At 43.6% G+C, this 26,804-nt stretch overlaps 1 protein-coding gene across 2 annotated transcripts; it reads left to right on the top strand.

Moving 5' to 3' along the window:
- Positions 1-743: 743 nt before the first annotated feature.
- On the top strand, positions 744-26,163 carry LOC143983718 (olfactory receptor 5AP2-like). Of its 2 annotated transcripts, none has more exons than XM_077483737.1 (4): positions 744-959; positions 4,273-4,413; positions 5,802-5,868; positions 23,761-26,163. In XM_077483737.1, exon 4 carries the CDS (start codon positions 23,769-23,771, stop codon positions 24,741-24,743), a length of 975 nt encoding a protein of 324 aa, XP_077339863.1. In that variant the 5' UTR covers positions 744-959; positions 4,273-4,413; positions 5,802-5,868; positions 23,761-23,768; the 3' UTR covers positions 24,744-26,163. The 2 variants fall into 2 exon arrangements, 1 of the variants encoding a protein (XP_077339863.1); XR_013274634.1 differs by having other exon boundaries at positions 757-959; positions 24,359-24,500.
- Positions 26,164-26,804: the final 641 nt, after the last annotated feature.

Raw genomic sequence — 26,804 nt, 5'->3', positions numbered from 1 at the left:
ATAGTTTCTTCACAGGAAGTGTCAAGTCTCACACTACAGACAGAGGTCATGCAGTAAACAGGGCAATGCTATATCAAAAGACTTATGTAGTGTCATAACTGATCAATTCCCCTATGTTTTGCTTTAGCTAGCTGATTCTTATGCCCCAAGGGGAAACTTTCTGCTCCAGGTAACAGGTAACACAGAGTCTAACGCATGTATCGCCATTCCCTCTGTTTTGCATCACAAATGTGGGAGTGTTAATTTGATAAAACACATCATGTCTCAGCTGAGTGAGCTTTCTGTGTGTCTGTGAAACTCCACCTGCTTGTGTCTGTGTCAGGTCTAAGTACTGTCTAGCTCTAACCTGCAGAGCACTAGATTGCGAGACCCGGGTATTGTGGGATAGCTAGTTTCTTAAGAGGAAGTGTCAAGTCTCACACTATCGACAGAGGACATGCAGTAACCTGTGCAGTGCAATGTCAAAAGCCCCATGTTTTAAAACAACCAGAAAATACTCACACAGAAATGTGAAGATTTACTCACATACTAGGATATACACCGCAATTTTGCAGGAGGAATTACAAACAAAGGGTACCCTTTGTCACAAGTAACATTTCTAAATTCTTCCTATAACCTAGAAAATCTTCACGTTTTTGAGTTCAGTTCTACTTTAAGATGGACTTTATAGCAGTTTCTACTGAGAATATTTACTTGTGTATGCAAATATATATATATTTTTTATGAAACAGAAGTACACTTGTGTATACAATCACATGGGAGAATGTCCCCATGTACCTAAGATCTGTACAAATTCTGGCATATTCTAGTGGTAAGAACACATTTGAAGATGGTGTGCATCACTGGAACACTTCACTATGTGCAAATTATCAGCATGAACTCTTTAAATGGAAAAAATAATTTGCCGTCATCAACAAATCCAACACAGGTTGTCTTGCACTAAAGAACAGGCTGTACAGGTACATAATCTTGTAAAGATTTATATGGATGTCATAAGGCTACTAAAATTGATCAAGGGTAATAAGCATAAAATGTTATCTCATTTTCAGAACACAGAAGTGTTGTACTTTTTGAAATTCTGTGTATGATTATAGTATTTAGGGCCTTTGAACTTAAAAGATCACACATGTCAGCATGTTTTAGATGAGTTAAATTTAGTTTTCTATAGTAGAGTTGTTTTTCATATACAGGACATTTAGGCTAAATAACGATTACCTGCATTTTCATGCTATGCCTGCATTCAGGCTTAATTGTACTGTCAGAAAATGTTTTTCTTGTGAGATCTAAATAAGGTACCTTGTATTGCAATTTATGCAAAATGCTTCAGCTTATGTATTAAGTCTGTGTAAAATGTAATAACCCTTGCAATGTACAGTTCCTTATGGTAGTAATGTTTCAGTTCACCACAGTTAAATAAAAAAAAGATGATCTACGAAATATTGTACTTTACATGTAAAGCAGCATATATTTTTGCCATGTACTTTTTTAAGTGTATGCAAAGTATAATTATCAGAAAAAAACACAAAAAAAGATGTATATGTGTGTGACTTTGACTAAATAACTGTAGACTTTATATAAATTATAATGTATTGCTAAAAATGTATTTAAAATATTGTTTTTTTTACAGTAAAATTGATTTTTTAAAGAAGAGTCAACTTGAAGAGTATGCATATGGTCTGAAATAGTCCAAAGTAACTAATCAGTATAAAATGGATCCTGATCAGTTACTGCACTTTGCACTTAACATTTTGCACATTTTCAAGGAACTGACCCATGCGTTGAGTTGGGATTTTACTACAGAAAGCAGGCTTGTGTGTTTGTATACAACTTAATATGTGTTCTGCTGATTACAGTTTACTTATCCTGCTCACTTTATGCACATAAGATCAGTTTAAGACATTGTGCCTAAATCACAAAGCCAGTACAACAGGATAAGGATCCTTCTTTTCAAAAAATTACAACTATGTTCAGCTGAAAGCCAAAAGATTAAAAAAATTACAGCTGCATGGTTGAAAATAAATATGCTTGTCCTTGTGCTAAAGCTTGTTACTTGAGCCTTTTCATTAACTAAGCCTATTCTATTGATCATCAGATTACTTAAAAATTAAAGAGGGGTGGGCTGATAAACTACATCTTAGTGCTGTCTGATTACATTAATCTTGTGTGTCCATGTGTTAAGGTTTTATAAAATATATTTCAAATTACTCTGAATACAATAGTTTTATGCCGCGTACACACGGTCGAACTGTTTGACGTACTTAGTCCATTGAAACACATTTCAGCGGACAATCCGCTTGTGTGTGGGCTTCAGCTGACTTTTTCAGCGTGCAGTCCGGAGTACTAAGAATTTCGGATTTTCCAAAAATCTGTCCGTCGTACTTTGGTTTCAGCGGACAATACGGTCGTCAGTATGCTAGTTCGACGGACTAAGAATGGCGCATGCCCAGAAAGGATTTACACGGCAGAAGGGTGCTTTGCTGTGTCTTGGACTTCCTATTTCTAGTCCCGTCGTACGTGCTGTACACGTCATCGCGCAAGCTTTCGACGGACTGTTTGTGTATCCGTGTGTGGTCAAGTCCATTCAGTGGAAACTACGACGGATTGTCCGTCGGATTGTATGACGGACTAAGTACGCCATACAATCCGCTCGTGTGTACGCGGCATTAATGTCATTCATTTCAACAGCTCCTGTGAAACATTTTTACACATTTATTTAAGGCTGCATTCAGAATTGCAAAAAGCAATTCTAAATAAAAGTGTCTATCAAGCTCTCTCACACAAAATTCTGAGTAATAATAAAGCACGCCCAAATTCTTAATCTTTCCCTTTTCTGAACCCTAAGGCCGCGTACACATGGGCGGACTGTCTGGCCAACTAAGTCCGTCAGACAATCCGACAGACAGTCCGTCCTACTTTTGAATGAACGGACTTGACCACACACGATGAACAGACAGTCCGTTGAAAGCTTGCGCGATGACGTGTACAGCACGTACGACGGGACTAGAAATACGACGTCCAATACACTGCAATGCAACCTTCGGCCGTGTAAATCCTTTCTGAGCATGCGCCATACTTAGTCCGTCCAACTTGCCTACTCGCGAGCGGACTGTCCGCTGAAACCAAAGTTGGACGGACAATATTACGGAAATTCCGAAACACTTAGTCCGCTGAAAAAGTCAGCTGAAGCCCACACACGAGCGGACTGTCCGCTGAAATGTGTTTCAGCGGACTAAGTTGGACAGACAGTCCGCCCGTGTGTACGCGGCCTAACACTCACCTAAAACTCATAACCTCTCTTCAACATTTAACCCATAACCTAATACTTAAAACCTAACCTAACAATTACCCTCACCCTAAAACTTAACTTATCATTAAAGTTACGCCCTCCCCCCCCGGACCACACTTATCTGCCTAAAACCCTGACAATAATCCTGGCAGTTTAACTGAATCCCCTAACCCCAGCCCAATAGTATGTTTACCCAACTCATAACCTGATCATTACAACCAAATAACAAAACACCAAGATCCTATCACTAATATTTCATAATCTGAATACAGTTGAAATTTTGCAATCTGTCCATAAATGTATTAGCCGTTTTTAAAAGAATGATGCCTAATAAAAGTTGCTCATAGGACTCATTCAGACAGGCCATTGAGCCCTCTTCCCTGCAGAGCTGCTGGCAGGTGTGTGTGGATCCACCTCGGCGCTATGTGCAGGCAGCCCATAGAAGTGGATGCACACGCAGCAGCTGCATGGACACAATTGCATGTCAAAATCTGACATGTGGGGAAGAACAGGTACATGGATGTGAACGCACAGTGCCTATGTTCTGTTTTGTGCACCTGCTGCTGCCCACATGTGAGATTTTGACATGTGATTGTGTCCGTACAGACGCTGAATGTGTATCCACTTCTATGGGCAGCCTGCACACAGCTCTGAGGTGAATGCACATGGATTTGCCAACGGCTCAGCATGGAGGATGGGCTCAATTGGCCATCTGTGCATCTGAATGAGCCCTAAAGTCCATGATAATTTTTTTTTTTTTTAACTTTACTTTTTTCTCTTCAGACTCAGAAATTCAGACTGTATTGAGTGTCAGTTTCTATATTGTAAGGATGGAAATATACAATGTGATCCCTAATTTCCCAAGCATTGCTCCTATTATAGTAGTTGTATGTTACTATGTAATGTCATGAATTAAACTTTACTATCAACCTTCTTCTCTCTCACTGCTTCATGTTTCACCAATTAAATACAATCTTCCTAAGCAGGTTTGAATCTGGAGGACATGAAGCAGCAATTTCACTCAATTTCGTATGGACATCCTAATACATTAGGCTTTCTGTATTGGAGAAACAGTGAGGAGTCCACAATGGGTGTGTATGGGGGTAGCTCTCCTGCATCACAAACAGGTAAGATTCCTCTGATCACTAGATTACCAATAAGTGGAAGAGGGATGGACTGAAAGACTAGCTGGTAGGTTGTATTCCCTTAATGCATTTTCGAGGCTCTATTTTTACTGAAACATATCTGGTTCTTGAAATATGTGCAAGCATGTAAAATTATGAAATCTAACAGTAATTGCAGTGCAGTGGCACAACTACTTTATCGCCATACCAAAGCACACAGCGAGGACCAGGCAATATGGGGCCCACTTGGAGCCCCAGGGATCAGAAGCAGACTGGGCTAGAAATCAGAGGGGGCCAGTGCCCCTCTAAATTATTCAGGCTGCCCATCCATCCAATTACTCTCTCCTGCTTTGATGCCTTCTCTGCTCTGGTGCCAAGTACTGTAAAAACTGTTCCAGCACCTGGTGTTGGTAACAGATCTCAAACTTGTACAGGATAGTGGGGAAACGTATCCCCAGTTCTGCTTTCTGGTCAAGGGAAGTCTATGACCTGCAACTTCCTGTGCAGGAGTCTGAACATGCTGTGGAGAAGGGAAGGAGAAGTAAAAACTGAGGTCTGAAGGGGTTAAAGAGGGGGCTGATCTGAGGTCTGAAGGGTTAAATAGGAAAAGGGGGCTGAGTGAAAATCTGAGACTTTTAAAAAAGGGAAGGAGGAATGGTCTGAGGTCTGTAGGAGTTATAGAGGAGAGGGGGGCTGATCTGAATCCGTACTGCATATTGCAAAACATTTTATTTTCACTAATGCTGACACAGGGGCATTTTTTCTCCCACTAATGTCAGACTGTTTCTTTTTTGGCAATTGCCCCTGGAGAGTTTTTAAAACCACTGACCAGAACAATTTTTCATCCCACTGGACATTGGCGCCAGGCATTTTTCTTTCACTGACATCAGTTCCTGCATGCCTGACATGGTTTGTTCATTGACTTCATTAGAGGCATGCAACTGAAAGTGCAGCTGTTGGAGTAGTACTATTAAACATTTTTCTATGGGGCCCTGTGATTTCCAGTTCTATCCCTGCTGCAGTGAATGCTTTTTTTTTCTTTTTTTTTATTCATTTTGAGAAAGGGAAAAGTAATACAAAACAGAGCCTCTGGGCATTCCCCGGCTCGAGATATACAATAAACAAAACAAAACACCCCCTTTAAACCTCCGCCATATTTAAATTACTTTACATTTATCAATATATGTATATCCATTATTTGTATAGTTCTTATTTGCAAAGTTAAACACAGATATATAAAGTCTGATATCTAAGCATCCCTTTCTTCCACTTAAGCCTTTCAAAGTTTCGTACAACATTCCTTTGATTTTGTATTGTTTTATATTTTCATTAAACTGAGTAACAGTTTATAGAAATGGCATCTCTAACTCCATCAATGTCTCCAAGTTTAGGTTTTTAACTGGAAGTCGCTGCAACAAAAAAGTGCCAGAACAAGTTTTTGAGCAACTTCATAACTGAGTGAGTCTACTATGATACTTTCTTTGGTTTCAGTTTTTTTTAACTCTCTACAGACCAGGCACTATACATATACGGCCAGTCCACTCCCCTTTCATTCTGAGAGGACATACTGGTATATCCACAAGGAAGTGCACCCACACAGTCCTCTGATCTTGAAGTGATTGGATACAGTGGATCACAGGCAAAAGAGCCAATGGGAGTGGCTTTGTACTAAGTGATCACTGTGACAAATTACAGCACCTCAGAATGCAAATAAAGGCTTCAGCTAGCAGCTGTTTGTCACTTGCTGGGCAGTGATCAGAAAGCATAGTTTGCTCTCACACATTGATCTACATATGAGATGAAAGAAAGCCTTCTGAATACCCTCAAGCTCAATCCAGTACAGTACCAAAAATATTAAAATCCACCCCCTGCTGCTGTCATTCACCCCTTCTGTGTATGTCAGCTCCATCCTGTCTTTGATCGGACCTGTATGTTAACTCCTCACCTACCTTATTCTGAACATCTGTACATTAACCCCTTCATCTCCATCCTCCCATTGTATGTGACCTGTACATTAACCCCTTCACTTTCTGACCCCTCTGTGTCTGAACTGTACATTTAATTTACTGCGTTCACCGTTATCAAGCACCATGTGTTAGCCCCTTCAATACCAGCATGTTTAGTTCATTTCCAAAAAAGTGGGGCAAAAAATCAGATCACCTTTGGGTGTTCTTTATACAGTAAAACATATAAAACACAGTGGTTATTAAATATCACCAAAATAAAGCTCTATCTGTCTCAAAAATAATCTTAAATTAAATTGGGTACAATGTTGCATGACCGAGTAATTGTCAGTTAAACTTTCATTTGTGTTGGGCATAAGCTTTCAAAGAATAATGGTAGGGAAGCTATATATACCTTTTTTATTTCCTGAAGATTTTAATTAATGTATGTAAGGTTTAAAAGGTATCTTAAGCCTTATGTTCAAAAAATATGTGGGTAAATATTGTGGGGTCAATTCACTAAAGGCAAATAGGTTTATTTTGCAGGGGAATTTTCCACTAGCCTAGTAAATTACTTTTGCAAAGAATTTCCAATGATGTAAGAAAAAAAAAGGATATTTGCTTGCACATGATTGCATGATAGATCTGCAGAGCTTCACCTTATTAAGCTATGGAAAATCACCTTACAGAATAAACAGTCTCTTTTCCTTTAGTAAATCAATCCCCTTAAATTATGTATTTTCTTTATTTTGCTTTTTTATTCCAGGCCTGCAAAATAATACAAAGCATGAATATTGTCTTGTAGTCTGCCACAGAAGCAAACATTTAAGATGAAAATGCTGCCACTACGTACAGGCATGGCATTGATTTCCTTACACAGGAAGTCCCAAGGGGCAGGTTTAAATATAATTTTACTGTAGGCCTGGAAAATAAAGCTAAAAATAAAAAAAAGGACAAAACAAATTAGTAAAAACAGACATAATTCAAGGCATTTAACTGCATATTTTTTGTCAACATAAGGGTTTAATTACAATGTACTTTTTAAAACTATATTTTTGAAGGAATTTGAAGAATTTTAAAAAGAAATTCAAATTTTTAAAAAGCATTTTAAAATAATTTTAAAATTAAAATGTAAAATTTGTCATTATAAAAAGAATTTTAAGAATGTATTTATTGTTTAACACATGTGTTAAGCTTCATTCTTTTTGAAACACCAGCCCTTTGTAGATGTTTATTACTGTGGTAGTTGTATGTGCTGCGTTATGGAACAGTTTACTGGCAAAAGACATTAGATATTGGATTGATGGATGTAAGATTGAGAACCAATCTGACTGAAATTATGGAGACCCAGCAAGGGTCTCGCACCCAATAGCCCCTAAATTAATACTGGACACAGTAGAAACTTAGGGACTGGGGGATTTAACCAGAGCATATGGCAGGTCACTCTGGCATCTTATACCCTGGAAAGCATCAGATGTGAAGATTCTAGAGGCATTAGCTCCTTTATATAGTGAATGTAGCACTACCCCCAGAGGAACTGATGGTTGAATAGTCCTTCTGTTTCTTTCAGTGTTGGCCTGCCCTGCCTGGACCTAATCTCATGGACACACCTGTGTTTTAAAATGGGCTTTATTGTAAGGCAAAAAAAAAAGTATTTTTAATTCCAAGGGTCAAAGGTACAAAGCCACCTCTTCTTTAGCAACAACGTTAAACAGCGATGACAAATGGCCAGAGGGCCTCTCAGCAATTCTGATTATCCAGACATGTCTTTAGTGACAGTCTTTCTGTCACACCACACAGTACCTACAATAGTTTAGTCTCTGGTAGGCATAATGCAGTGCTTGGCTCACAACCAGTTTCTGGACAGTGCAGCATGACAGCTCTCCTTACAGTAGCACAGGGACAGCAACATAACGTATGGTGGATATAGAATATCAGCACATTCACCGTTTGATTTAGCATGGCAGCACAGGAACAGCAGCCCACTACTCACAGCTTTCAGTAGCACAGTCAATATTAGACCCAATACAGCAGCTCTGCACACTGGCCCCTGCTACCAGCATGGTACAGTACCAATGTGAAATTAGGTAAAAGGGCCCTCCGGGCTCCTGGCACTATAGGTCAGCCCAGCAGTCCTCTCACTCCCAGTTCTAGCCTGAATGTGATTGCCTCTGCTCTCTATAATGCATGGGCTTTCCTCCCCTTTCCTCTTTAGTATGATGTGTGGGGTTACAGTCCCAGGCACACAGAAGCCAGTCAAGATTCTCCTCCACATTTGCTAGGGACGAGCTTTCAACTTGGCTGACCTTCCAGTTGGTGGTTTCAGCAGGGAGCACATAAAAGTAAAAAAAACAACTATTAGATGAGTTTCTTATCAAACACAATGTTCAATATTGATATTGGTAGTGACATAAACACACACACGCTTGCACACACACACACTCAGGTCGAACTGGTTGAACCAGTGTTCTTATTCGACTTTAGTAACTATGTAATTTGGCAATTTGTTTTTTAAAGATGGCATCAATACATTTTATATTTTTTTATTAAATAGTTTTACTAATTTTCTATTATTTATCCTGAGTAAAAAAACTACAGATATGTGTATGTTTTGACACAAATGTAAGCATCTATATGTTCAGTTAACAAGTAAGGATGGGCAGAACACCCTCCTGTTTGGTTCACAGCAGAACAGGGGAAATGTTCTAACCCAAACGGCGAACCCAATTGAAGTCTATGGAAGCCAAACAGGAAAAATCAAAAGTGCCCATTTTGAAGGCTTAAATGCAAGTATTGACCAGATAAGGGATGTAAGGGTCTGGGCACTGCCATGGGGGACATGTATCAATAAAAATTGTATTTTTATATACAGCTTACCTGTAAAATCCTTTTCTTGAGAGTACATCACGGGACACAGGAGCTCATTACATAGTGGGTTATATAGGCACCTCTGGTGATTGGACACTGGTTAACCCCAATTAAGGAGAATTCCTCCCCTATATAACCCCTCCCATATGGGAGGCACCTCAGTTTTGTAGAAAAGCAATAAGAAACCACGTAAAACCCAAGAGGGGCGGGAGCCCTGTGTCCCGTGATGTACTCTCAAGAAAAGGATTTTACAGGTAAGCTGTATACAAAAATCCCATTTTCTTGATCATACATCAGGAGCTCATTACATAGTGGGATGTCCCAAAGCAATGCTCAAATTGAGGGGAGACACAGATCATAATTATAGACCGCCAGGGACCGGAGGACCCAAACTGCAGCCTGCAGTACACTGCGCCCAAAGGCGATATCCTCTTGCCCTCTGACATCCACCTGATAGAATCTGGTGAATGTGTGGACTGATGACCAAGTTGCAGCCTTACAGATCTGAGCCAGGGAGGCCTGGTGATGCACTGCCCAAGAAGCACTTACAGCCCTAGTAGAGTGCGCTTTCACTTTAAAAGGAGGGATTTTCCCTTTAACACTATAGGCTTGAGAAATAACCTGTCTAATCCACCTTGAGTGAGTGGATTTTGACGCCGCCTGGCCCTTCCTAGGGCCTTCCGGCAAAATAAATAAGCAATCAGTTTTCCTTATCAGAGCAGTTGCTTGAAGATATATACTGATTGCTCTAACCACATCCAAAGTGTGCAAAGATTCTTCTTCTGCAGACTGTGGGTCCAGAAAAAAGGATGGTAGGATTACATCTTGATTCAAATGGAATCCCTAAACCACCTTAGGTAGAAAGGACCTGTTGGGACGCATGACCACCCAGTCCTTATGAATAATTAGATACAGCTCTTTGCTGGAAAGAGCTGCTAGTTCTGATACTCTTTTTTTAGCCGTGGATATGGCTACCAAGAAAACCAATTTTTTAGTCAGGAGAACTAATGAAGCCAGATGAAAAGGTTCAAATGGTTGACCCTGCAAAGCCGAGAGAACCAAATTCAGATCCCATGGGCATACCGGAGGTTTGACTGGTGGTCTTATCCGCATGGCCCCCTGAATGAAAGCCCGCACCAGGGAATGCGATGCAAGTGGCTTCTGAAAAAACACTGACAAGGCCGAAATCTGCACCTTGATAGTGCTTATGGCCAAATTCATTTCTAGGCCTGACTGGAGAAAGGCCAAGATCCTGCTAATGACATACTTTCTAGGATGCCATTCCCTGAGTTCACACCAGGAAACATATGCCCTCCAGATTTTGTAATAAATAAGTATGGAGGCCGGCTTTCTGGCATTAACCAGAGTAGAAAGGACTGGCCCCGAAAGGCCACGGTCTCTCAGAATGTGGGTCTCAGCCGCCAAACCGTCAAATTCAGACTGTGTAAAGCGGGATGGTAAATTGGACCCTGTGAGAGCAGATCTGGCCGGAGAGGGAGGATCCACGGCCTGCCTACTGCCAACTTCATGATCTCTGCGTACCACGGTCGCCTGGGCCAAGCCGGGGCTCCCAAAAGGACCGATTTTGTCTCCCTCTTGACTCTTCCCAGGAACCGCGACAGAAGCGGGCACGGGGGAAAGGCATAAATCGGATTGTACTGATCCCAGGGAACTGTCAGAGCATCTGACCCCTGAGCAAGTGCATCTATTGTCCTTGACACAAAATCGTCCAGTTTCCTGTTGAACCTGGATGCAAACAGATCTACGTCTGGAGTACCCCACCTGTTACATATGTTCTGAAACACGTCGGGGTGCAGAGCCCATTCTCCTGGGCACAACTGCTGGCGGCTCAGAAAATCCGCCTGCCAATTTTCCACTCCTGGAATGAAGACTGCAGAAAGACACGGAACATGGTTTTCTGCCCAGACAAGTATGCGATTCACCTCTTTTTGCGCAACCAGACTCCTGGTACCGCCCTGGTGATTGATATAGGCCACTGCTGTGGCATTGTCGGACTGAACCTGAACAGGGAGACCCCGTAGTCTGTAAGACCACTTTATGAGAGCCATATAAACTCCCAGAATCTCCAAGACATTTATGGGCAATAGCTTCTTGATCGCAGACCATTTCCCCTGCGAGCACGTCTCCTCCAACACTGCTCCCCAGCCTGTCAGGCTGGCATCTGTCATGATAATCTTCCATGGAAGAGGAAGAAAAGTTTTGCCCTTCAGCAAATTCTTGGTTTGTAACCACCAGACGAAACTCTTGAGTGTCCCTGGGGATAGACGCATAGGAAGATCCAAGGATTGGGGCTTCCTGTTCCAAGCCGCAAGGATGCATCTTTGCAGAGGCCTTGAGTGGAACTGGACGAATGGGATGGCCTCGAAGGAGGCGACCATTTTTCCTAACAGTCTCATGCATAACCGAATGGGGGAAGATCTCCTGCCCAGAATTAGGTGCACCAGATCCCCAATGGCCAAGGCTTTTGGCCTTGGAAGAAACACCTTGCCCTGAGCGGTGTCGATATTCATACCCAGGTATTCCAACCTGGTGGCAGGCTGTAGGGATGACTTTTCTAGGTTTATAATCCAACCTAGGCGTTCCAGGTGTTCTAGCGTTCTGGTAACGCTGTGGTTCAGGAACACTACTGTTTTGTCCATGAGAAGCAAATCGTCTAGATAAGCCATGACGGCTATACCCTGAGCTCTTAGGTTTGCCAAGAGAGGGTCCAGAATCTTTGTGAAGACTCAAGGGGCCGTAGCAAGCCCGAACGGCAAGGCCACAAATTGAAAATGGTGCCGCTCTCCTGCGAACCTTAGATATTTTTGGTGTGCGGGAAAAATTGGCACATGGAGATATGCATCCTTAAAGTCTATTGATGCCATAAACTCTCCCCCTTGCAGGGAGGAGACCACAGTGCGAATTGACTGCATTCGGAAGGACCGGATGCGTAAAAACCGGTTCAGATTCTTCAGATCCAGGATAGGTCTGACACGTCCATTTGGCTTTGGAACGGTGAAGAGATTCGAGTAAAACCCTGAACCCTGTTCTTTTGGGTCCACTTCTACTATCACCCCCTGGGATAGTAAGTGATCTAAGGCCAGAAATAGCAGTTTTTGCTTTACTGGATCCCTGGGGATCCTTGACCTTAGAAAGCGAGAAGGTGGAATCTCCTGAAACTCTAGCCTGTAGCCCAGAGATACCGAAGAGATCACCCACTTGTCCCGGATCTCTTCCCGCCAGGCTCCTGCAAACTGCAGGAGCCTTCCCCCCACTCGGCCAAGCGGGGGCGCCCCTTCACAAGGAAGCTTTTGGGCTCTGCTTGGCAGGCTTTCGCCCCCAAGTCTTTTTCTGCCCCTGGGACAGGCCCTGAGCCTTTCCTGTAGAGGAGGCTTGAGAAGGCCGTCGCCACTGCTTAGAGCTTGATGCTCCGGGAGAGAGAGCACGCCTAAATGATGGACGTTTGCTCCTTTTGACTGGAAGGAGAGTAGATTTACCCCCTGAAATTTTTTGGATGAATTTGTCTAATTCTTCTCCAAACAAACGTTCCCCTTTAAACGGGAACCCAATCAAATGCTTCTTGCATGACAGCTCAGCTGCCCAATTCTTTAGCCATAGGGCCCTTCGCATGTGTACCAACAGGAGAGACAAACGAGATGATTGTTGGACAGAATCCAAAATCGCATCGATCATGAAACACAGAATTTGAGGTATTTCTGCATAATTCTCTACTTCCTCACTGGGAAGGAGGCCAAGCATCTGCTTAACCTGTTCCGTGAGGAACTGACACAACCCCACGGCTGCGACTGTAGGTTGCACTACAGCGCCAGTCATGGAAAAGGAGGCTTTTAATAATGTTTCCAGCTTCTTATCAGTTGGATCTTTAAATACCTGAGCATTATCCAACGGACAAGTCAGGTTTTTATTCACGCAAGAAACAGCCGCATCGACAGATGGGACTCCCCACTTCTTGGTGAAGCTTTCCTCCAGAGGATAATGCATAGAAAACCTTTTAGGAGGAGCAAACAGTTTATTGGGATGTCCCCAATCCTCATACAACAATTTATCCATTAAGGGATGAATTGGGAAGGAATAGGCAATCTGTGGGACTTTCCTGACTCCCAGGGAAGAAACAGAGGACGTAGCGACCTCAGCAGCAGGCATTCTGAATGTGGTACGCACCAATTCAGTATAATACTGCACCTGTTTTCTGAGCGCCTGGGAGGAGGGGACTCTCTTCTCTTCCTCTGATTCCTCCGACTGCTCAAGATCCCTGTCCCAAGACAGGGATCTCTCCTCATTGTCAGAAGAGTCATCTGAAAGAGGAATCTCAGCAGATGGAGGGGATCTACCCCTTTTCCTGCTATCTTTCAGGGAAGCAGAAATAAAATTCATTATTCTCCCTTCAAAACCCTCCAATGTAGCTCTAAGGGAGTCCTCAGTGACATAAAGCGGGGCTGACACATTAGGAGAGGCTGCAAAACCTGACAGGGGCACTGACTCATCCTGTGAGGCTGGCTCCAGTCTTGCAGGGGGGGATGGTAACTTACAGGCATTTTTAGAACCCCTGGACCTAGGCTCCCCCTGAGACCCTCTTACGAGGAGACATAGTCATAAGCTACAAAGCAGAGGTACTAGTACAAAGTGCAATCACTGTTGTGCTTAAAGTCTCACAATAAATATATATTCTTAAATTGCACAACCTGATGCTGAGTAGGTGTCTAAGGTTTGCCTGGATCCAATCCCTTGGGATGCTTACTGCCCACAGCTCCTGTGTCTCCACTTCCAGCCCCTTGACGCTCTGGGCTTTTTAAATCTGCTGCCTGGCGCCTGCGCAGTACAGCGCCGTGCACACTGACGTGCATGGCTCACAACCACACTCCCCCCTCCTCCATTAGGCCGGGAGCGCGCCCGGTGCGCGTGCACGCGTGCGCATGCATGAGGACCGCGGAATCCAGGGGGGAAAGGGAAACTCCATCAGAGCTGCGTGGGACCCCCAGATTATGTGGGACCCCTGTATTACCTCTATTGTGGCAGGGATTGCAGTGGAGACGTGAGAAAGCTGGAGAACCAGGCTTCACTGAGCGTGTGTACTGAAAAGGCATGTAAGTATGCATCAGGCTGCTCTTACTCCCTCTAGTGGTGGATACCAGGTAAGACATACTACTACTCAATGAAGAAACCCATAATATATATAGGATTAACTTCCCTTACCTGTCCTCGCCTCAGGAATTGCTGAAAACAGACAGATTCCAGCCTTCACACATCACGGCGGGCAGAGTTGTGCCAACCTTCAGGTTTTTTTGGGGTTCTTTCTCAGAAGAACCTCTTACCTGGACCATGTAAAAGACTCTGCCAGAAACTTTCGTGCCACTATGTAAATAGTACACCAAGTCTGGTTTTCCCAGAGCCCAGTCTTCCAATAGGAAAGGACTTACAGGCCAAACCTCGTTTCTTCGGATGACGAGGCCCGGGTACCATACCATCTTGGGAGTCAAAATATCGGCCCAAGATATGGATCCGGTTTGTTGTAACCCTTAGGCCCCCGCAGGGACCTGCACAGAGCTTTCTTCATAGCACATGTTTTACGTGACCAACCACCATAGACACTGGCGAAAAAACTGAGGTGCCTCCCATATGGGAGGGGTTATATAGGGGAGGAATTCTCCTTAATTGGGGTTAACCAGTGTCCAATCACCAGAGGTGCCTATATAACTCACTATGTAATGAGCTCCTGTGTCCCGTGATGTATGATCAAGAAAATGTTTTTTAAAAACAATCATTTTTGCAGGAGAGGTGATTTTAACTAGTTAAGGACTGACTGGATTTGCCACCTTAATGACTAGGCCATCTTTTGAGATACGGCACTGCGTCGCTTTAACTGACAATTGCGGGATTGTGCGACGCTGCACCCAAACAATCTTTATGTCCTTTCATTCCCACAAATAGAGCTTTCTTTTGGTGGTATGTGATCACCTCTACGTTTAGTTTTTTTTGTGCTATAAACCATAAAAGGCCGACAATTTTGAAAAACCCCCAATATTTTTTACTTTTTGTTATAATAAATATCCAAAATAAAATGGAAACAAACGAATTTCTTTCAGTTTAGGCCAATATGTATTCTTCTACATATTTTTGGTAAAAAAATTGCAATAAACGTATTTTAATTGGCTTGCGCAAAAGTTATAGCGTCTACAAAATAGGGGATATATTTATGGCATTTTTATTATTATTTTTTTTTACTAGTAATGGCGATGATCAGCGATTTTTAGTGGGACTGCGACATTGCAGAAGACAGATCGGACACTTTTGACACTTTTTTGGGACTAGTGACATTTATACAGTGATCAGTGCTAAAAATAGTCACTGATTACTGTATAAACGTCACTAGAATGGAAGGGGTAACACTAGGGGCGATCAAGGGGTTAAGTGTTTCCTAGGGAGGTGTTTCTAACTGTGGGGGGAGTGTAGTGACTGGTGGAGGAAAGAGATCGCTGTTCCTAATAACTAGGAAAAGCAGGTCTGTCTTTCCTCCCCTGACAGAATGTCTGTTTACATTGACAGATCCCCATTCTGCCTCTCTCAGGAGTGATTGCGGTTGGCCGGTGGACATCGCGGTCGTCGGCCACACGCATCGGCTCCGGCGTCACTGCATGCCCCCTAGAGCTCTTAAAGCGGCCGACATACAACTGTGGTGGCTGGTCTTGAAATGGTTAATTATGCTTAAAGTGCAACAATAAAAATTAAAAATTCCTTTAACCACTTGGGATCCGCGCTATTGCAAAATGACGGCAATAGCGCGGACCCACATTTCCGGGACTACGTCTATTGACGTAGTCCTGGTTACGAGCGGCCTGCGCGCCCCCTGAGGGGCGCGCGCGGCGCGCTCTGTGATCGGCGAGTCCGTGAGACTCGCCTGATCACCGATCCGTGTAAGGGGTCGATCCCGACCCCTTATCACGTGATCAGCTGTCAGCCAATGACAGCTGATCATGTGATAAAACGGAGCCGGTAATCGGCTAGTATTCCTCCTCGCGCTGACAGCGCGAGGAGAAAAAAAAAAAGCCGATCGCCGGCGGCCGTGTTCGGGACATCAGTCCCGATCACGGCCAGCAATATAAAAGGACACCTGCCCCCTGCCAGTGCCCACCTGCCACCCGCAGTGCCATCCTGAATAAAGTAAGTGCCCCCCTGTCAGTGCCACCCAGCAGTGCCCATAGTGCCCACAGTGCCACCCAGCAGTGCCCACAGTGCCACCCAGCAGTGCCCACAGTGCCACCCACAGTGCCACCCAGCAGTGCCACCCACAGTGCCACCCAAAATCTGCCTCAGGTGCTGCACCCCAGTGCCGCCCATCAGTGCCCAGCAGTGCCGCCCATCAGTGCCCAGCAGTGCCGCCCATCAGTGCCCAGCAGTGCCACCTATCAGAGCCACCTATCAGTGCCACCTATCAGTGCCCATCAGTCCCATCTATCTGTGGTACCTATCAGTGCCCATCCGTGCCACCCATCCGTGCCACTTATCCGTGCCACCCATCCGTGCCATCTTATCTGTGCCCATCTTTGCCCATCAGTGCCGCCTTATCTGTGCCCATCGGTGCCGCCTTATCTGTGCCTATTAGTGCCGCCTTAACTATGCCTATCAGTGCCCACCAGTGCAGCCTATCAGTGCCCACCAATGCAGCCCATCAGTGCCCACCAATGCAGCCCATCAGTGCCCACCAATGCAGCCTATCAGTGCCGCCTAATCAGCGCACTTCAATGAAGGAGAAAAATGACCCGTTTGCAAAATTTTATAACAAACTATTAAAACATGATTTTTTTTTTTTTTTTTTTGCATCTTTTTTTGTTTGTTTAGCAAAAAATAAAACTCCGAGCTGTAACTAAATACCACCAAAAGAAAGCTCTATTTGTGGGAAAAAAATGATAAAAATTTCATTTGGGTACAGTGTTGTATGCCCGCGCAATTGTCACTCAAAGTGCATCAGCGCTGAAAGCTGAAAATTGGTCTGGGACTGAGGGGGGTTTAAGTGCCCAGTAAGCAAGTGGTTAAATATAGTGCCTGAAAGGCCCTCTTAATGTGCCTATAAAGTGGTGCTTTTGTAGCATGCATAAAACATGCTGCAGCAAAAATGAAATTTCTAAAGAAAAAAATCGACTCAAGTCCCATTAACAATGACTCGTGGTTACAATTGTTGGCACCCAGCTATTGATAGCCGGGTGCCCCCACCCCGAAACACCTTGTCCCCATGTTGATGGGGACAAGGGCCTCTTCTCCACAACCCTGGGCTGTGGTTGTTGGGCCCCCTGATCCTGTCCCACTATGTGAATGAATATCGAGTACATAGCACCTGTCAGGGAATAAGCCGTGAAAGTACTGGCAATCTTGCCTGCCAGTAGAAGAAATGGGCACCATAGGCGCATCATGTGACATATGGTTTCCCCTGCTGGCCTACATAAGGCTGCCTCTGTCTGACCCAAGTTGCTGGATTGTCTTCCGCTGTTCCTGTGTTCCTGAAACCTGATCTGCTTGCTGTTGTTCCTGTTGTGACCCATATTACCATGTGACCTTCTCTGATCTTCTCCTACCTCTGACCCCGGCTTGTCTTAAGGATCTTGCTTCTGCTTTACCTGCCTGACCACTAGGGATGAGCTCTGGCGTGTTCGCATAGCCCACGTGCAGAGCCCACCAGGAAGTCGGCACCGCGCTGCACTAATCACAGGCAGTGAGACATTTCCCTATCTCTGCAGCCACGCATAGGGACAATGTCTCACTGCCTGTGATTATCACAGGGCAGTGCCGACTTCCTGGAGGGCTCTGGACATGGGGTGTGTGAACACGCCGGAGCTCATCCCTACTGACCATCTGTGAATGACCTTGGCTTGTCTTAAGGACTTTGCGTCTGCTTTAAACCTGCTTGATCACCAATGTATGAGCCCAGCCTGCCTGAAGGACTTTGCTACCTCTCATGTACCATACTTAACCCCAGCTTGCCATACGGATCCCACATGCAGCAGCTGCAGCCTGATCTACCGTGCTAGATCCTCTGCCAGGCTTTTACCAAGCTTCTTGGATTCTCAAGCCCACTGCACTCAGCAAAGACTTATTCCTGCACCAGTCTCGAGTGGCTTTTAGGAATCACCTGTTCCGGTCTTCTTCACCCTGCTGGCAACCAGTGCTTCTTTGAGCATTATACTTTCTGTTTCACCTCCAGGGATATACTGTGCTCAGCCACAAGGGGAGCCTCTCTCAGCATCTTGGCCTCGGATAAGGTACGTGACAGTACAATCCAGCCATGTCAGAGGCCGGCAGAGTTGGTTCCCCACTTGAAACCTTATGCCAGCAGGTCACAGCCCTCACTCAGGCAGTACAGCGGCTTCAAGAAGGCTACTTCCAATTAGAAGGTTGTTTGCAGTACTTGACTGTATCCACTGTTCCCGCAGACCCCGGCCCATCATCTGCCAGCGGGGCCTCAACCTCTTCATTATAGGAATGGGTCAATGCTAATTCCACAGTAATGAGGCCTCCTCCTGAACCGAGAGATCCCTCGCCTGAACGGTTCTGGGGTGATCGAAAGAAGTTCAGAGGCTTTAAAAACACCTGCCGCTGTATCTAGCCCTCCAACCCAGAACCTTTTCTACAGAAACTATAAAGGTAGGATTCATCATTTCCTTGTTGTCCAAAGAACCCCAAGCTTGGGCCCACAACTTACTCAAGCAAAGGACCCTGTACTGAATTCCGTGGATACTTTCTTCGAATCAATGGCACAACTCTTAAAATACATCTGGCTGATGGTTCTTTACCCTGCTCTGGACCTGTTACCCAAGAAACCAGGCCTTTCCTTACTATTACGGACTCAGGATACTAAGAATGCGTCTGTTTTGACATCATCTGCTCACCCATGTTCCCTATTATTCTCGGACTCCTGTGACTTCAAGCTCATTATCCACAAATAAACTGGGTCAAAAAAGATGTATCTTTTCCGTCAGCCTACTGCTTGTTTTGCTCCCAGTGACCATAGACTGAACAACTGCCTGACTACTCAAACCACGTCTGATTTAAACCAGCATGTCCCTCCAGTGTACCAAGAATTCATGGACATTTTTGACAAGAAACAAGCCAACAAACTCCCACTTCATCGGCTTTACAATTTTCCCATCAAATTATTACCAGGAACTGAAATCCCTTTTAGCTGGATTTTCCCTCTATCAGAAATTGAATTGGAAGCCTTGCAGACTTATATCAACGAGAACCTTGAAAAAGTGTTCACCCCCCCCCCCTCTTCGTACCCAGCTGGAGCCGGCATATTCCTTTTAGAGAAGAAGGATGGCACCCTAAGACCTTGTGTGGACTCAAGAAGATCACTATTAAAAATCTTTACTCACTTCACCTCACCCCTGAATTGTTTCAAAGGTTCCGAACTGCCTGTATCTTTACTAAGCTTGATCTACGGGAGGCCTACAATCTCTTGGATCTGGGAAGGAGATGAGTGGAAGAGGGCTTTCAGATCACGGTTTGGCCATTTTGAGTACCTTGTCATGCAATTTGGACTCTGTAATGCCCCGGCCACCTTTCAACATTTTTTAAATTATATTTTCCGTGAATTACTTAATCATTTTGTAATAGTTTATCTTGATGACAGGGATGAGGGAATTGCAATGGATCCACAAAAGGTGAAGGCAATTCTGGAATGGTCAGCTACTTCAGAGAAGGAAGGAGTCCAGCAATTCATAGGCTTTGTCAACTTTTATCGGAGGTTCATAAGGGGGTTTTCTGCAATCATTGCACCCATTACTCACTTGACCCACCAGCGGCCCCAAGAAGCCCAAGTAGCTTTTGACAAGCTGAAGAGTTTGTTAATCTCTGCCTCAGTACTGCAGCACCCCGAAGCACCCCGAACCACCCCTACCTTATGTGCTGAAAGTCAAGGGCCTAAAGCTCTCCTCAATCCTGTAGCTTTTGCTTCACGAAAAAATTACCCCACCAGAGAAGAACTATGATGTGGGCGATCGAAAATTACTGCCCATCAAATTTGCCCTGGAAGAATGGAGGTACTTGCTGGAAGGGGCCACACATCCCATTATCATCTTCACAAGAACTTAGAATACCTCAGAACGGCAAAACATCTAAGGCCTCGGCAAGCTCAATGGGCATTGGTCTTTTCCAGGTTCAATTTTCATATTTCCTATTGACCAGGTTCTAAGAACAGAAAAGCTGACACGATCTCTTGGATATTTCCAGATGTTTCTGAAGCAACAGTACCAGATACCACCTTGTCTGCCCAAAATGTTCTGCTTATTCAACCTTATCTAGGGACAGCAATTAATCAAGCTTCCAGCCAGTGCACTGAACCTGAGGTCTCTTCTCTGGCTAAAGAAGAAGACTTACTTTGTTTTCAGGATAAAATCTTCGTCCCTCAACAAGTGAGACTTCAGGTCCTAAGAACTTTCCATGACCATAAACTAGCACTTTGGGGTACAGAAGACCTCTGAGCTGATACATCAATCCTTCTGGCGGCCAGGATGGGGCCAAGATTTTAAGAACTATGTCAGCTCCTGTACAGTGTGCCAACACAATAAGGGGTCCAAAGCCAAGTCCTGAGGTCTGTTAAGGCCATTACCCATTCCAGAACAGCCCTGGAGAAACATCTCAATGGACTTCATTGTAGACTTGTCCCCTTCAGAAGGATTCACCACTATTCTGGTAGTGGTTGACCTACTTTCAAAGATGGCACATTTTGTGACTATAGTTGGCACACTTTCTGTTATTGACACGGCAAACACTGTCATTAAAGAAATTGTCAGGCTACATGGAATACCAGACAACATCGTGTCTGATAGGGGGTACAATTCACTTCTATGTTCTGGAGGGACCTCTGCAAATCTTTAGCAATTGAAGTATGCTGTGGTTCTGGAAGGACCTCTGCAAATCTTTAGCAATTGAAGTATGCCTTTCATCAGCTTATCACCCATAAAGCAATGGTCAGACCTAAAGGACTAATTGGACCTTAGAGCAATACTTGCAATGTTTTTGTACCTGCTCTCAAGACAACTGGGCTTCTCTTCTTCCTTATGCAGAGTTCGCCTACAGCAAACTCCCTGCATGCCACCACCAAACTCCTTTTTGGGCCAATTATGGTTTTCACCCTTCGTTTTTGCCAAGTTCCATACCCGAAGCATCATTGCCTGTGGTCCAGGATCGGATAAATTCCATCCAGACCAATTACCAGTGACTCCGGGCAGCCATGCAAGAGGCTCAGGATAAGTATAAGAAATATCACGATAAAGGAAGAAGAGACAACCCTGCTTTCAAGATTGGGGACAAAGTTTGGCTGTCGGCCATAAATCACAAACTCTCCTGTCCATCATGGAAACTTGGACCCAAGTTCATTGGTCCTTTCACAATCAAAAAGGGGATAAACCCAGTGGCCTTTGAATTGGCACTACCTAGCTCTTATGAAATTCTTGCAGTTTTCCATCTTTCACTGTTAAAACCAACTGTTCCCAGTCCTTTTCCCGAAAAAGAGAGGAATTGCCACCATCTCCAGTCTTGGTAGAAGGCGAAACTGAATTCGAAGTGTAGGCCATTTTGGATTGCAGAAAAAGAGGGAGACAAGTGCAGTACCTCATCAAGTGGAAGGGGTACCCCACAGAGGATAATTCCTGGGAGCCCTCAAGAGAATGACTAGATTGGGCATCAGGAGGCTACCCCTTGCGGGGGGGGGGGGGGGCACTGTCAGGGAATAGGCAATCTTGCCAGTAGAAGAAATGAGCGCCATAGGCGCATTATGTGACAGATTGTTCCCCCTGCTGACCTATATAAGGTTGCCTCTGTCTGACCCAAGTTGCTAGATTTTCTTCAGCTGTTCCTGAAACCTCATCTGCTTCCTGTTGTTACCCGAATTACCCTGTGGCCTGCTCTGATCTTCTCCTATCTCCGATCCCGGCTTGTCTTGAGGATCTCGCTTCTGCTTTACCTGCCTGACCACCTGTGAATGACCTTGGCTTGTCTTAAGGATCTCGCTTCTGCTTTACCTGCCTGACCACCTGTGAATGACCTTGGCTTGTCTTAAGGACTTTGCTTCTGCTTTAAACCTGCTTGATCACCTGTGTATGACCCCAGCCCGCCTAAAGGACTTTGCTACCTCTCATGTACCATACTTAACCCCAGCTTGCCATACGAATCCTAAGCCCGATCCACCCTGCTAGATCCTCTGCCAGGCCTTTACCAAGCTTCTTGGATTCTCAAGCCCACTTCACTCAGCACGGTTCTCTAAAGACTTACTCTTACACCACTCTCAAGTGGCTTTCAGGAATCACCTTTTCCGGTCTTCTTCACCCTGCTGGGAACCCGTGCTTCTTTGAGCATTATACCTTCTGTTCCACCTCCAATGGTATACTGCACTCAGCCGCAAGGGGAGCCTCTCTCAGCGTCTTTGCCTTGGATAAGGCACGTGACAATAACCCTACCATAGTACCCCTACTCATTCACCAAAGAAGAAGCCAAAAAAGCCCCCTCACCCAAAAGCACCCACCCCCCCAATGTTGCCTGGGCCTGGTATGGTTCAGGAGGGGGGGTGCCCACTCCCCCCACTTCCTGACCTGCTAGGTTGCATGCGTGGAAAAGGGTCTGGTATCGATTTTTGGGGGCCCACGTTGTTTTTTTTCTTTATTCTTTAACTGGCATTTTTTTCATTATTGTTCAGCCGTCAGCAGGGAAACACATTGACAGCTGATGACTCATCGGTTGTTAAGGACGCTGTGGCCTGCTTTCTGGTCCTGCTCCTTAACAACCAGCACACATTGCACCCTAGTTGGGCAAAGCTTAGCTCAATCAAGGTGCAGAATTCAGTGCAGTACATTGCAGGGTGTTCGGCAAATGGGCATTTGCCCATCCCTACAAGCGAGTAACATTTAGATTTCTAGATATTAGGCATTTTCTAGTACAATGGATGATCAACAATGTTAACTGCTTCACACCGACCTATAGTCAAATGATGGCCGAGTAGAAGCTCTCCTTCTCTGGGTGAATGTCATATGATATCCTCCCAGGCCCACGCGCCACGTGCGCCCTAGGGACCGATCTGTCACCCGCTGTGTCTGGGGGATAACAGATCATTGTACTGGGCCAGTTCCGGTACCACATGTTCGCTATGACCAATCACAGCAATCTCATGACAGTTGTACACAATGAATGGCTATGAATGAAAGCCATTCATTGTGTACAACTGCTGTGTTGATCTCTGTTCGTGGTCACAGTGATCGTATGATATGGAATCCACCTTCTTAATGCTATTAATGCTTCTTAAAATATATATCATCTCAGGAGCTAGCTTTTTCTCTGATTCACACCCAATCACATGCACTTTTTCTCCTAAGAGGCAGTAGCTCTGAGCTCAGAATTTGAAAGATATAGCAAGGGCATTATTCAATTTGGATGTGCTATTTGGTGTTTTAAAAAAAAAAAAACTACAAACTTTTTTTAATTTTCTAAGGAACATTTTTATACCAGATCTTGTTTTTACCTATTTTCCCCACAGCTGTTCCAATGAATAACTGCAGCATACACACCATAGACACAGAATTCATCTTCACAGGACTGACTGAGAATCCGGATCTCAAGATTCCACTCTTCCTAGTGTTCGTGATTATTTATGTTATTGCCATTCTAGGAAATGTGGGTATTATTGCCACTATTCAGCTGGAATCTGGACTCCACACTCCAATGTACTTCTTTGTGAGCCAGCTGGCGATGCTCGATCTTTTCTATACATCCATTATAACGCCAAACACACTGGTAAACTTAACCAGAAAAGTAAAATCTGTAAATATTGCTGGATGTGCCACACAGTTGTTGCTTTTCGGAGGTTCAGCGACCACAGAGAGTTATCTATTAGCTGCAATGGCTTATGACAGATTTGTGGCAATACGTCAGCCTTTGCTGTATGTAACCATTATGTCAAGCAGGTTGTGTAAGCTTCTGGTGGGTGGAGCCTATTTTGCAGGATTTCTAAACTCTGTCATCCACATAAGTTTTACATTTGCATTAAAATACTGGAAAGGTAATGTAATCGACCATTTCTACTGTGACATCCCACCACTACTTAAACTAACATGTTCTAATACATTTCTTAATAGGGTATTTATTTTTATTTTCGGGGGATTTTCCGGTGCCATCTGCATGTCAACCATCCTGTACTCTTATATCAACATCCTGATTGCTATTTTGGGCATTCAATCCGGCAGAAGTAAAGCTTTCTCAACATGTGCCGCTCATCTGACTTGTGTCTTTATATTTTATGGTTCTCTGATTTGTGCATATCTTAGAACTCCATCAGACTATCTGCACATTAATGATAAAATAATTTCTGTATTCTATGCAGTAGTAATACCCACTATCAATCCAATGATTTACAGTTTGAGAAATACAGAAGTAAAAGAAGCCGTGAGTAAAATTGCCAACAAATATTTTTTTCAGATTTGTAAAAGGAGCTACTATAGGGTTGCCACCTCATCCCTTTAAAACTGAACACATATGAATTACACAGGTTCTGTGGCTGATTAAGGTGGTAATTAAACTCACTTGGTGCCTTATGCATTAAATTAGCCTCAGTACCTGTGTAATTCATATGTGTTCGGGGTTAAAGGGATGAGGTGGCAACCCTAAGCTACTAACATGTTTTGAACTTTTTTTTACTATGCCTAAAATGAAACATAGCTAAATAATGCTGCTGTTTTTACCACTTTTGGTTCACATTGTAGGGCTGCTAAGGAAGAGGGGCATCATTTATTCCCTTTCTGGTAGGGGTGTAACAACAAATGATGGCACCCCTCAAATTCCTCATAGAACTTGCAGGTTCTTTGACACTGTCTGTGACACTGACACAATTCTGATCCACTATCAGAGTTAATGATACAGAGCAGGGCCAGCTGCCACTTTCATTACACTTGAAGAGCCACTTCCCCAGTGTAGACTGCAAAGTTGGGATGGCAGCCTGGTCCTGCACAGTGTAATAATTTGCTAGAAAGTACAGAACCAGATAAGGTTCCTGCCTATTATGTCTCTCCTTCCCCACCCACGCTACATTACTTAGAGGCAGGAGCCTCATCTGACAGCTCTGTATCCATAAAAACACTAAAAAGCAATTATTGACCTAAAAATAGAGTTGCCACCTCATCCCTTTAAACCCAAACATCTTTGAATTACACAGGTTCTAAGGCTAATTAAATGCAGATAAGGCACCAAGTGAGTTTAATTACCACCTTAATCAGCCACAGAACCTGTGTAATTAAATAGGTGTTTAGGTTTAAAGGGATGAGGTGCCAACCATACCTACAAACTATTAGAGGCACTAGATCATCATGCATATAATTTTAGGAAGGAATTATCAACTGCAGCCTATATTGTACATATTTCTCATGAAAGTTTTCCTTTGATTTAGGACATTAGTGATATAGCTACATTTGGTGATATAGCTACATTTTGCAGTGAGGTTGATAACCCTCTGAAGGCAAAAAACTTTACAAGGTAAAATGGTGTAAACAAGTAAAGTATAACTGTCAGGGGGTTATAATTTATTTAGATCATTTGGTCTGATTTTTGAGTGAAGTGGTGTTTCAGAAATATTTTACAATGTATTTGTGATTCTTAAAAATAAAAATAAACATATTTATTCTGTTTTAGTTGAAACAAAAGAGTGGCAGTTTATATATTTATGTAATTTGATTGAATATAATAATTAAATGAATGAATAAATAAATAAACACATCAACTACTGACAAAGAAGAAGGTAAAAAAAACATTTTGCACAGCTCTTGCAATGCTTTGGAGGATAGATATCGAATTCTGATTCATTTGTCATGTTATGATTTGAAGTATCTATTGCATCCACCACCATCCAACCCAAACACAATAAAGTGGGAATCATCTTTTTTCAATTTTATACCTTACTGTATTTATTCCAATATGTTTCTATTTCATATGAAGGGCATTTTTTATAATAATGAAAAATATTAATGCAAAAAGAATCAGCTGATTATCCAAGAGTCAAAGACTACTGTGCCACTCTCATCTAAATAAACCAAATCAATCCAAATGAATACATATTCGTTGGTATGCTATTAAGTTTAATTAATTTCCCCATTCCCAGTTGACATTGTTGTTGGGCCATGCACAAACAAATTAAACGAATAGTCTCACAAGTTAAACCCCAATACAAAAAATAATCTTGTTAGAATACACTACACTCACTAGAATAAAAAAAACAAATACATTTGTTTTTTTTTGTTACATTATTTCAGTGTCAAGCCTACCCCTAGCACTATAGCTGTTTCTTTGTTCTCCACATATAGCAGTCCTCTTTCCTAGAAGGCAAGCAGATCTACCAGTACTTGGTTGCCCCCAGGTCATTGGGTGCACACAGGACGCTCAAAAAAGTCATTCTGGATGTCGGAGTGCTGTCATTGGCATCAATGCGCATTTAGCCACACTAGCTTTTAGCGTTCCCTATGGGAGCCCATTGATTTGAATAGAAGTCATACCAGAAGTTGGATCATGATGATGCGACTTGTGTGCTGAGGATGA

Source organism: Lithobates pipiens, unplaced genomic scaffold, assembly GCF_037356315.1.
Source record: "Lithobates pipiens isolate NorthernLeopardFrog02 unplaced genomic scaffold, aLitPip1_a1.2 Scaffold_16, whole genome shotgun sequence".
Taxonomy (NCBI): Eukaryota; Metazoa; Chordata; class Amphibia; order Anura; family Ranidae; genus Lithobates; species Lithobates pipiens.
Note: the sequence above shows the minus strand (reverse complement) of the source record. Positions and strands in the feature narration are given on the sequence as shown.

Excerpts from the sequence above, each read along its gene's own strand:
- LOC143983718 (XM_077483737.1), top strand. The coding sequence starts at position 23,769 with ATGAATAACTGCAGCATACACACCATAGACACAGAATTCATCTTCACA.